This window comes from Schistocerca americana, chromosome X (genome assembly GCF_021461395.2).
Source record: "Schistocerca americana isolate TAMUIC-IGC-003095 chromosome X, iqSchAmer2.1, whole genome shotgun sequence".
NCBI lineage: Eukaryota > Metazoa > Arthropoda > Insecta > Orthoptera > Acrididae > Schistocerca > Schistocerca americana.
Window position 1 is genome coordinate 386,673,614 of NC_060130.1, and position 12,689 is coordinate 386,686,302.

A 12,689-nucleotide genomic window follows, 5' to 3' on the forward strand; every position below is an offset into this window, starting at 1 on the left:
CTTCAATCCAATGGCGAAGCTGAACACTTCGTATGAACATTTTAGCAACAGATGGACAAAGTTCCTGCACATGGGATCGAGCTCTGTTGCTCTTCTTGTATTCCTACCACTCCTAGCAACACAACGGACCATCGCCGGAGGAGTTGTTACATGGATGGCACCATTGGACGTTGCTTCAGTTGCTGCAACTGCCACAGTGGGCAGCGCGCAGTCCAGCCACACAGGCAAAATGTCGCACTAACGTTTCTGTCTTTTACAGATTATTTGGCGGACAGGGGCACTGGGAGCAAGGCGCCATTGTACGATGTGTTGGATTTTCTACGTTTCTCCTACAGGGACCAAAAGGGTTGCTGAGACGCCACCAGTTTCAAATTTGTCCATACGAATTGCGTGATCCTACTACAGGCTCTGTGCTATCAGATTCTATGCGTCTCTGACAGCAGGAGCCCTCACTGCATCTGGCTCTCACGGGCCCCGCGCCATCGCTTCTGGTCCCGGAGCCGATGGTACTTCATGCACTATCATGGTCGTCGCTGTCTCGACAGCCACTGTCATCTGGGGTTGGACCCCACCTCCTGGCAGCTGTCCCACATGCCGCCACAGATACATTGTCGTATGCTGCTCCATCTCTGTATGTGGGAGTGCGCTCACTGCCCCAATTTTTCGGCTAGTGGAGCCATGCGGCCTCACGGTGTATGCTGAGGCGTGGGCGGGAACTTGGCACTGATCTCAGTTCCAGCTTCTGTCTCCTCTTTGCCACCTGCATCTAGCCTTCCTCCCTTTCATCGTTTGCTCGTCTACACTCCATGAATCTGGTGAGAAGGTTTGAGGGGGAGGAATGTGGTATAACATACCGATACCACCCCACTGGCATGTCACATTTCGTAATAAAATGGCAAGTTCCCTTTTGACACCGATAGCAGTCGGGAATGATATGGCGTACCCAATGGTGCGTGCCTGTTGAGCTACGCCCCCCTGTGGCTCTTTGCTACGAGCGTCCTCTGCTGCTGCAATATAGGATGGCCAGTGGCAGCCTCTCAATCAACCCGTGCTCAGAGCCACTTCACCACATGACGCTACGTAGATGCCATCTAGCTGTGGCTACAACACCATAGTCCGTGCTTAGTACTACAAGACCCTTCCCTGTAGACTCTTTTGAGCTGCCCTGTAATTCTTGCTGCATTTTGTAATGTGTCTTCTTTTGCTTGGAGAAATACAACTTAAGTGAATCTTCTCTGTGTCAACCTATTCGCTGATCATTTCTGCCCCTGTCCAGTTTTACTACGACGACAGTTGCTGCACCACTTTGTAGCTAACGTTCCCTTTATCACTGTGTACGAAGCCTTACACAACAATTTCAGTTCGAGACAGGTAAGAGACGACGATCTACCACGGATTGTACTGGTCTAGCGCGACGGTCATCTGGCGCCAGGGCAGGTGGCACTAGAGAACTAACGCATTATCCTCCTACATCTACATCTACATTTATACTCCGCAAGTCACCCAACGGTGTGTGGCGGAGGGCACTTTACGTGCCACTGGTCCGCAGCTCGTGGTCGTGCGGTAGCGTTCTTGCTTCCCGTGCCCGGGTTCGATTCCCGGCGGGGTCAGGGATTTTCTCTGCCTCGTGATGACTGAGTGTTGTGTGCTGTCCTTAGGTTAGTTAGGTTTACGTAGTTCTAAGTTCTAGGGGACTGATGACCATAGATGTTAAGTCCCATAGTGCTCAGAGCCATTTGAACCATTTTTCGAACGTGCCACTGTCATTACCTCCCTTTCCTGTTCCAGTCGCGTCTGGTTCGCATTTCATTGCGCGGAAATACACCAATTCTAAACTCCTGTGCATCCATGCATGCGCACTAGATGTCAATAATGCACGCAGGTGCAGAAGGGATATTCTGCGTATGCTTTCTGTTTGTTATTGTTTATGGTGTTCTGTTAAGACTCCCATAAACAAGCAAACTTGTTTATCAAATGCACCCTTGTCTAGCAGCGGATTTGACAGTCAAGACTCTACACGTACGAAGTTTGTCTGTTTAACCTCACTTCTTCTAAGCAGACGCTGTTCGTGTTTGGTTTGGTTGTTTGGGGAAGGAGACCAGACAGCAAGGTCATCGGTCTCATAGGATTAGGGAAGGATGGGGAAGGAAGTCGGCCGTGCCCTTTGAAAGGAACCATCCCGGCATTTGCCTGGAGCGATTTAGGGAAATCACGGAAAACCTAAATCAGGATGGCCGCACGCGGGATTGAACCATCGTCCTCCCGAATGCGAGTCCAGTGTTTAACCACTGCGCCACCTCGCTCGGTTGTTCATGTTCGTGAGTGTTTTGACTGTAGTTGGAATGACCACAGATGCAGACAAAGCAGCCCTGGCATTGATTTTGGCGATGTGTTTAAAGAAGAAGAAGAAAACAAGACACTGGTGCAAGCAATGCTTAAAATGAGAGGTTTACCCATGGAAATATTCTAAAGGAAATATTACTCTCAGAATCCGATGATTAAATCAATTTTCTGCGGATGGACAGTGAAGTGTTTAATAATTTGTTTAGAGTTATTCCTCCTCACAATGAGAAAGAAGACAAGTATACGAAAATTTACTATCTTCTACTTGGCCATTTAACGACAGTTCATTAAAATATAGCGCACATCGTCCATGGAAGAACCGGGGAACTTCGATTTCTTTTATTTTATTGCACTCCCGCTTGTATGTTATGCGCAAAATGTTTATATTTCTTGACATCTTCCTCCGTAATATAAGACTGAGAAATGTCATACCTCCACCATTTTGGTATTAATCAGTGCTGTTTTGTTTCTGTTTTTCTCCTTGATAGTAATTTCCATAGTTAAGGAAACTCACGATAAAGTGAGATAAATTGTGTAAAAATGATTTTTGCGAAACATTTGTGGCGAAACGTCGACAGAAACAAGGTCCGCCATCTTGTCAAATTTTCGGGGAATCAAAATTTTTCGCAAACACGATCTATGCTTGACAAACACGTCAAACAGCACCGTACACAGTCAAATGCTTGGTCAGCATAGTACACTTTGACAAATTGTTTGATCGTTTAGTGGTGCCTTTATAGCTGACATCTGTGACTAGCTGCGAACTTCAGATTTTTCAGTGAGTGAATTTTAATAAATACATTAATTAAACAAAACCAATATTTTTTGTCAGCAGACTTTCTTATTAATACAAGTTAATTGCGCAACGCGTTCATTGTCCTGACTGGAATGGACCAAGCAATCATTAAGAGTCCTAATGCAGGTGTGTAGTGAGTAAAGCTGTCCTGTATAATCCTCTCGAACCGCTGTATCATATTAAGGTACCTTAGCAATCTTTTATTTCTCACTAAATTGCATATAGTTTCGCGTGTGTGATTTTCGATTTGTATACGTAACTCCTTAATTGGCGAAAGTTCCCATTTGATTTTATTGCATTCTTGGCTATATTTCAGCACGCTAGGAAGGAGAAACTGTTGATAGTCGGCGAAATTCCGCTTATGCAGGATGACAATTGTTGAACTATATGAAATAAAATCGTAATAACTTCTGAACGGTTTGCGTTAGGACGTTCAAAATGCACGGTTGACCGCGGACCATGATAGGAATTAAATGCGCATTATGGTTTGGTTTAGCAACGAAGCCCACTTTCATATGGATGGGTTCGTCAATAAGCAAAATTGGCGCATTTGGGGAGTGAGAATTCGCATTTCGCGATCGAGAAGTCTCTCCACCTTCGACAGATGACTGACTGTGTGGTGTGCAATGTCCAGTCACGAAATAATCGGTGCGATATTCCTTGATGGCACGTTGACTACCGAACGATCTTGAAGGTTTTGGAAGATGACCACATCCCCATTGTCCTAAGTGACACTGATTTCGACCAGATGTGGTTCATGCAAGACGAAGGTCGACCCTATCGAAGCAGAAGAGTGTCTGATGTCCTGGAGGAGCACTTGAGGATCGCATTTTGACTCTTGGGTAGCCAGAGACCACTGGCATGGGCCTCGATTGGCCGCCATATTCTCCGGATCTGAACACATGCGACTCCTTTTTGTGGTGCAGTATTAAAGACAAGGCATACGGCAATAACCCCAAACCATTGCTTAGCTCAAAACAGCCATTCAGGAAGTCATCGACAGCGTCGATGTTCCGACACTTCAGCGTATCAAGCAGAATTTCGCTATTCGTCTGCGCCACATCGTCCAAACAACGATGGGATATTTATGGATGACCCTGCGTCATGTCACTGGGCCACAGCTGGTTGCAATTGGTTTAAAGAACAATGCGGACAATTCGAGCGAATGGTTTGGCCACCCAGATCGCCCAACATGAATCCCATTGAACATTTATAGGACATTATCCAGAGGTCAGTTAGTACACAAAATCCTGCACCAGCAACATTTTCGCAGTTGTGAACAGCTAGACATGCAGCAAGGCTCAATATCTCTGCAGGGGACTTCCATCGACTTGATGAGTCCATGCCATGTCGAATTGCTGCACTACGCTGGGCAAAAGGAGGTCTGACACAATAGAGGTATCCGGTGACTTTTGTTCAAATGGTTCAAATGGCTCTAAGCACTATGAGACTTAACATCTGAGGTCATCAGTCCCCTAGAACTTAGAACTACTTAAACCTAACTAACCTAAGGACATCACACACATTCATGCCCGAGGCAGGGTTCGAACCTGCGACTGTAGCAGCAGCGCAGTTCCGGACTGAAGCGCTTAGAACCGCTAGACCACAGCGCCCGGCCGATGACTTTTGTCACCTCAGTGTACTTCTCCCTGCCACTGTCACTTCCTCCTAGCCAGGATCGGAACCAACAATGTCTGGCTTTTCGTTGTCATCGGTCTGTCAAAATCTCAGGGATTACCGATACTGCCAGACCAATAGCTCCAAAGACAACTGCTTTCTCCATATGCAAAACGATGAACAAAACCTAAGTTTAGATAAAATTTCCATGCTGAAACAAATGTCATAATACAAAACGAACAGTTGAGCCTGTAATTAAAATCAGTAATAATATGATTCTATGATAACTACGTAAGACAATAATTACTTGACAAATAGGAACCTAGAGCTCTCAAAAGGTTTAATTCTAGTGAAGGAGTTTACAAGAAATCAAATTTTCTGCTTCCAGTTGCTCGCATTATTGCCGTCTTTTGCGCAAGCGCGGATCCAGGCCGTGAAACCAGTTTGAAAACGGTTCCATCGGTTGTGATACCTTTGTTCGAACGAACCTAATATCCCGTGTGTATCGCGGAATCGGTCGACGTGAACGTCGCAGTTCCAACGTGTACATTTGGGCACTGCTGCAGAGGTGTACAACTCAGGTGCATCGTGTATTTTTTTTATTGATAGAAACGTACTTATAGGGCAGGAAATTCTACTGTGGTCTGTATTCGGAACTATATAGTGTTAAAAAAATATTAACACAGCACTAATAAAATAAATGTCGTGTGACTAGGGCCCCACATCGGGTAGACCGTTCGCCGGGTGCAAGTCTTTCGATTTGACGCCACTTCGGCGACTTGCGCGTCGATGAGGATGAGATGATGATGATTAGGACAACACAACACACATTCTGTCGCGCTGACCACTCAGCTACTGGGGGCGGACACAGAGCTAAAGATGGTAAGAACGCTCTAAATGGCTTAGACAGCAGCTCCTTAAGCGACGGCAGTTTCCTCATATTATTATTTAGCGTATGGCTAATACAGACATATCATGAAATTACATATACATATGTACATATTGACACACAAGAAACTTAAGTTTGTCTTTACAACTGAATATCCAGTCCTTCAATCCAGCACACTGCATCTGGAGTTGCTAGCAGGAAGTCCTCTTTGGCGCCGTGATAGGCTCTAATCTTACATTCACTGACAATGTGGTGAACAGTCTGGTATGGAGCCCCGCAGTCACAAGCTGGATCAGGCAGCTTCTTCTACTTAAAGAGAGCACCCCTGCATCGCCCATGGCTGGTACGGATTCTGTTGAGAGTAGACCAGGTCTTGCGTGGTAAGTCGAATCCACTTGGAAGTTTAGCACCTGAGAAGATGTTATGCAGGTGCACATCTGTCACTGCTTCCCACGGACCTTCCCATTCTTCAAGAGGTTTGAAATTCTTAGCAACCATGTCAGCAGCATCTCACAGAGTTGGATGACGTGATTTCAGTCTCTTGCGATTTAAAAGTGGCAGGTCGCTATGCACGGGTAGGTTAGAATTCCTGGAGATCTTGTGGAATTCTCTCATAAGGGCAGTACATCTGCGTAGATCAGGAGGCATTATACCGGTTAACAGTGGAAGCCAATAAACTGGAGTAGATCTGATTGTGCCAGATATTATGGGCATTGTCGTATTCAGCTGGGTATCAACAAGCCTTGTATGATGACTATTCATCCAAACAGGTGCACAATACTCAGCACTTGAGTATACCAAGCCCAGAGCTGAAGTTCGCAGGGTGGTTGCTGAAGATCCCCAGGTAGTTCCGCATAGCTTATGGAGGATGTTGTTTCGAGTCCTCAGCTTTTGAGCTAAGTTAAAAAGGTGTTGTTTGAAGCATAGTGTACGATCCAGGATGACACCAAGACATTTTGGGTTACAATTGTGACGAAGAATTCTGCCTCTGAAACTTACTTCCAGTTTTACGTTTGCCAACTGGTTATTTAGATGGAAGCAACACACTTCTGTTTTACTCACACCGGGTTGGAGTCTCCAGATTTTGAAGTAATTGTCTAATGCAGACAGGTCATTGGCTAAAATCTCTTCTGTTGTCTTCATTTCCTGGTGTTTGACGCCTAGACCCAGGTCATCGGCATAGCAGTACTTTCTGGACAAACTGTCAGGTAGATCAGATAGATAGGTTGAACAGTAAGGGTGAGAGAACTGATCCTTGAGGCAATACGTTGTTCAGCTTCCTCTCCTTACTTATTTTGCTTCCAGTGATTACCTGGAACTTCCGATCACTTAGCATGCTGTTAATCAGTCGAGCCATTGTTCTGCAGGGTATGGTGCGGAGAAATTTGTAGATAAGGCCTTCCCTCCACACAGTGTCGAAGGCGGCAGTTAGATCAACAAATGCCACAGATGTTTTCTGCTTCATTTGGTATCCTGACTCTATGAAGGATGTGAGAGACAATGCTTGGTCACAGCAGCTACGCCCTGGTCTGAAGCCTGCCTGGTCAACTGGAACGTTCTCTAAGATAGCACTACTTATTCTGTTATATATTAGCCTTTCAAAAAGCTTGTAGCAGCAGCTGAGTAGAGAAATGGGGCGATAGTTTTCTGCCTTGTTGCTGGGTTTGCCAGGTTTCAGAACAGATATTATCTTCACCTTTTTAAACTCAGATGGAAGTTGACCAGTAAGCAGGATGCCAGCCATTTCTTAGCTTTTCCTCCCATATGGATCAGGAATTCTGGATGGATACCATCGAATCCAGGTGCCTTAAGAGGTTTGAGGTCTTTCAGTCCAGAGTCAATGTCTGAAACTGTGAAGGGATGGGTATACTCAGATGAGGGAGATGCCTTCTTTTTCAGGTCACGAAGCTGTCTGATATGTCTTGTATGTTTCTTGTCAGGAGGTACTCTTGAGGTAGTAATGATGTGGGAAGCAATTTGGTCGGGTGTTATTTCGGAATTTTTTCTGCATGCTGGTGCACTTCCTCCCAGTTTTCTCAGAAGACTCCATGCTTTCCTGCTCGACTGGGTAAAGTCCATAGTTTTGACTGTTTCTGCCCATTTCTGCCTCCGAGACTTGTCCAAGCAGGACAATAGTTCCATAGCTATCTCTGGGTCACCACTTTGCTGGAAGTATTGGTACAGTGTTTCACTTTCCTCATTCCGTCCTGGAACATATTCTTTTCGGTATCCTCTTGGCATACACTTTTTTGCTCTTGCTGTTACTGCACCAATGAAGCGTTGATAGTTATTATGTGATGGAGGTATCCATCGAATGGTCTTATCCAGTTCCGTTGAAAACTTCATCCAGTCGGCTTTCTGGAAATTCCATCGAGCATGTGGAGTTGATCGTATGATAGGAACAGTGCAGCCAATTTGTATTATTACAGGTCTGTGTTGGCTGTGAGGAAAGGCATCTATCACTTTCCTTGTGTTGTTGATGGGAAAGCCAGTTTCGCTGCAGCTAACAAAGCATAAGTCAGGATTTGAATCCTTGTCCCAAACAGCTGACCAGAAAGTGCCTTGATCTTTGGCATCAAACACTAGATGAAGATTATTCTCTTCGATCCATTCTGCAAGCATGTTCCCATTTTCATCATTTTGAGAGTACTTCCAAAGTTCATGGTGACTATTGAGGTCTCCTATGTAAATTGCAGGAAGTTCTGCTGTGTGTAGGACAAAATCGGGCCATGTTGTTTTGGGTGGTTTGTAAACATTTGTAATAGTAATGCCGTGCAATTGTACGACAACTGTATGTATATCTGCCTCCACACTTACAGAAATCAGTGAAGCTTCGTTTATGTTGTTACGGACATACGTAGCAATTCCATACACCTTGTGGTAAGTTACACCAAGTGCAGAATATCCAGGAATTCGACCTCGGCTTCGACATATTTCTTCGCTGGAAACACGAGTTTCTTGAATGGCGACGACATCGATATTGTTGTCCAGCAAAAATTTTGACAGGTAGTCACACTTTGCCCTGCTAATGCTTTCGATATTCAGTTGAAGGAGTCTGATAGTTGGTCCACTGTTTCTTGTTAATGTGCTCTGAAAAGAACTGTTTCTGCTATTTAGTTGATATGTCATTGCCAGGAGATCCTATAAATAGTCTGTCTGCCTGTAATCACTGTTGCTCAATTAGCACCACCCAGGAGGCCCGTGTAGGGTATTTTAAGGTTAAACCTACAGATGTGAGCAACGCTACCTCCTCATATTAACTTCACACATTACACGGCAAACCTGACGACTGATGAAATTATTTCGGAATTCACATGGAGACGTAAAAATATCCATTTACGCTCGCAGCTCCTGGTAACAGGCAGAAATTAAAAAGACATAGTTTTCTACAGGAATGTCCAAACAAGCATTGAGCGAAATAACACCTGACGCATGCAAAGTTATACATGCTGTTATGAAGAAGAATTTAATGACAATAAGTGAAGTATCTCAGTTATTTAAACTATCAATTGCGACAAGTTACAGCTATTTTCTAAATTTTTGTATGTCCATACAGGATGTTAGGAAATTCCCGTTAAAAACTTCTAGGCCTTGTAGACGGCAGTGAGTACATAATATTTTGAATTACAACCCATGTTCGGAAAGTACCATTTAGTTCTACGACGGTTTCAATTCAGATATTTAACTCATCCAATTCTGCTTGAAGAATTGAATTAGACGTGGTGCAGTACAATTATTAGGTAACAATTCGAAACCAAACAGAACGAAACATCCATTTATCACTTAAGCACACTTTGTTGTATTAACACTTAAACATTACGTGTTTACATTATTCCAAAACAAAAAAGAACCCATCATACAGTACGTACATAACGTATAATTTTTAAGTGTTACTACAAACAAATATGCTTAAGTGATAAATGGATATCACGTTGTATTTCCTTTCGAATTGTTACCTAATAACTGTACGGCGTCGCGCCTAATTCACTTCCTCACGCAGAAGTGGATGAGTTAAACATCTGAATCGAAACCGTCGTAGAAAGGAAGCGGTACGTCTCCGGACATGTTATTCAAAAATATTGTGTCTGCGCTCCCCTCTACAAGTCCTGAAAGTTTGTAACGGGAATTTCCGAACACCCTGTATATTCGAATAAATCGTAGGATTGACCAATGCCATAGTGCTCAGAGCCATTTGAACAATTTTTGATTGACCAATGAAGTATCTTTACTTTGTTTTGGAGTAGATAGGATTTTCAGTTCCCTACAAGAAGTCTACAAGCAACCTGTTATGGGTTTTGCACCAAAATATAAAATTCCATTCAGAATTCGTAGTCTACCGTACTGAAATGTTTGACTTACGATATTGTGGTAGTGAACTGTACAATATATCTTTAATTCATAGTTGTTATCAACCACATAGTCCATTAGGGACTAAATGTATGACACACAAGTGTAAGAACCCCGATGTCTCTGAAGAGACAGCTGCAAGATGTTCCTTTTTAAACTTAACACAATATTCTGATCTCATACCTCTGCAAATTTCTTTTTTTAAATTATGTTATCTACGCTGCACGATAGATTATGGACCAGGCAGTATTGAATGAATAATAATTTTAGTTGTTTTTCCAACGACTTAAAAAAAATACCAATTTTCGATTTGCGAAAGGGTTAATTGCTCTTCTTTTCTCTGTTAAAGAACAATAAACAGCTGCTTTCTTGATCGATGTAACCCGTGATCTTACCTATCTACAGACTTGTGTGACTCTAATGTATTCCAATAAATGCACCAATGAACTCCCTAAAGGACTGATCCATAGCAACGAATTTAGTTTTTACTGTGTATGCAAAGAAGAGAAGCACTAGACTGAACAGACAGATGCCTGAAACATGTTTCGCACCCCTACACACACGCTACGATTTGTCTGGACTGATGTGATTTGGGCGCACAAATATGAGCAGTTCTGCTCAAACCTTCATCGTCCAGACTTGCGCACATATCGTACCTGTAAAAATCTCCTGTCGACCCCCTACGATCTGTCTGCGCAGATAGAGCGTTGTGTGTGGGTCCACCGTCTTTTAAGCCAGCAGGCCAGTTGACTGGCGGTGTGTTGGTTTGCGACTGCATGCGCAAGTTTTCGTTGCCTGTGAAAACACGGCGTTCCGAAGAAGCTTGATGCATGTTTCTTATGGTAATGGTTGGTGATGATGTAGGCAGCAGTAAAGGTTAAGTAACGGGTGCACAGTGTTTACTGTATTTGATGTGCCACGCCTGTCCTTTTTATAACAGTACTTAGTGTGAAATTCAGTATGGATCGAATAGAAGACACAATTTCGGCTATATTAAACGGCCTCGCGGCGGATGAAACGCAAGATTATTGCGATTTTACATTGGAGGAACAAAACGAAGCAAGTGGTAGGTGTGCCTGTCATGTTTTGTGATTTTACAAATTTCATGAGTTAGCGTAATAAAATGCCAGGAAATGTTAAGAATGGTAGAGAACCGAATAGCCATTACTTCCTTGATGTGAAACAGGTGTAGGATTATTATGTTTAGATGACTCTGTGTATTTACCGAATGTTTTTGTGGTTCGAGTGAGGTGAATGGTGACGATATTAACATTGTCTGGGAAAAAAGTCACATTCACTGTGCAGTTGTGGTCTGATTTTTGAGCAATAGTGTAATGCCTCTAAGCTTCGGAGAACTTAGTTCGTATGGCTTTGCAGTACGAAACATGTAGCATCACTCAGCCTGAACCAGGAAAGCCAATTCTAGACACCCCACCCCCCTCCACACACTCACTCTCTCTCTCTCTCTCTCTCTCTCTCTCTCTATGGATGGAGACCATGGTTTCCATTACATTGTTTCAAGCAACACCCTGTCAACCATTTTTAATGTTTTCATTGTTATCTGCCGTTTTTTTTTTTAAGGCTAAGATTAAAGATCTTTTTAAGAATAAGAATCTTTATTAGCCGTTCAGTATTTTCTTATACAATGGGCTTCGTCAGTAAGTTCAATTACAGTATAAAGATGGTTATATTCTCATAACAATGTATATATAAATCATATGAAATTTAGTGTAGTACAATAGGACACATTTGGAATTTTATATATTATTAATTTTACAGTAAAAAGGAAAACATTATACAGATTTATATTAAGCAGGGAGTATTCATGTTGATGACACTATGTCATTATCATATACATGTTGATAACACTATGTCATTATCCTAAGCTATTGATACAAATTTAGGTCCTACTACAGGCAGAGGTACCTTTCTCTATATTAAAACAGCAAATCTGCCATATTACAATCTTTAAATTCATCAACTGAGTAAAATGCTTTACCTTTGAGCCATTGACCCAATGTTGTCTTAAATTTACTTTCAGATACTGTTTGTACAATTTTAGGGAGCATATTAAACAGTTCGAGGCCTACATATATATAATTATTATGTATCGTAGACAGTCTAGAGTATGGCAGATCAATTGTGTGATTTCGTCTTGTTTTGTGGGTGTGGACAGATGACCTAAGGGGATATTGAGCTATGTTTTCTTTTACGTGTAGTAAGCAATAATAGATGTACAAACAAGGAACTGTCATCATGATAAGTTTTTTGAAATGTTCCCTGCATGTATCCCTAGGAGATAAACCCACTATACATCGAAGAGCTTTTTTTGCCATCTGAAAATTGATATTGAATTGGGAGAATTTCCCCAGAGCAGAATACCATATGCAAGATGGGGGTGGATATAAGAAAAATATGAATGCAGCAGTAAGTTTTGGCTGACATTACTCCTAAGCTTATAAAGTAGGAACATAGCACGTGCAAGTTTAGAACAGACGTATGTGATATGTTTATCCCAGCTAAGTTTCTGGTCAATCGTCATTCCTAGCAGTTTAACGGACTTATTTTCTTTGTTTGATACCTTAAAATTAAAGAATATTTCCTCAGTTTTTGTTTCATTTATGAATACGGTGTTTGCACTAAATCAATGAACAGATTTTTCAAATATTATATTTTTTTTTTTTTTCTCGTATAGAT

The 12,689-nt window shown here is 42.5% G+C and overlaps 1 protein-coding gene across 1 annotated transcript in view; it reads left to right on the forward strand.

Moving 5' to 3' along the window:
* Positions 1-10,541: 10,541 nt before the first annotated feature.
* LOC124554958 (8-oxo-dGDP phosphatase NUDT18) overlaps positions 10,542-12,689 on the forward strand; it is a 157,604-nt gene continuing 155,456 nt past the window's right edge. The window contains exon 1 of the mRNA XM_047128662.1: positions 10,542-11,058. Coding sequence (XP_046984618.1) covers positions 10,953-11,058 — 106 coding nt within the window. The 5' untranslated portion in view covers positions 10,542-10,952. The remainder of the gene's footprint in view (positions 11,059-12,689) is intronic.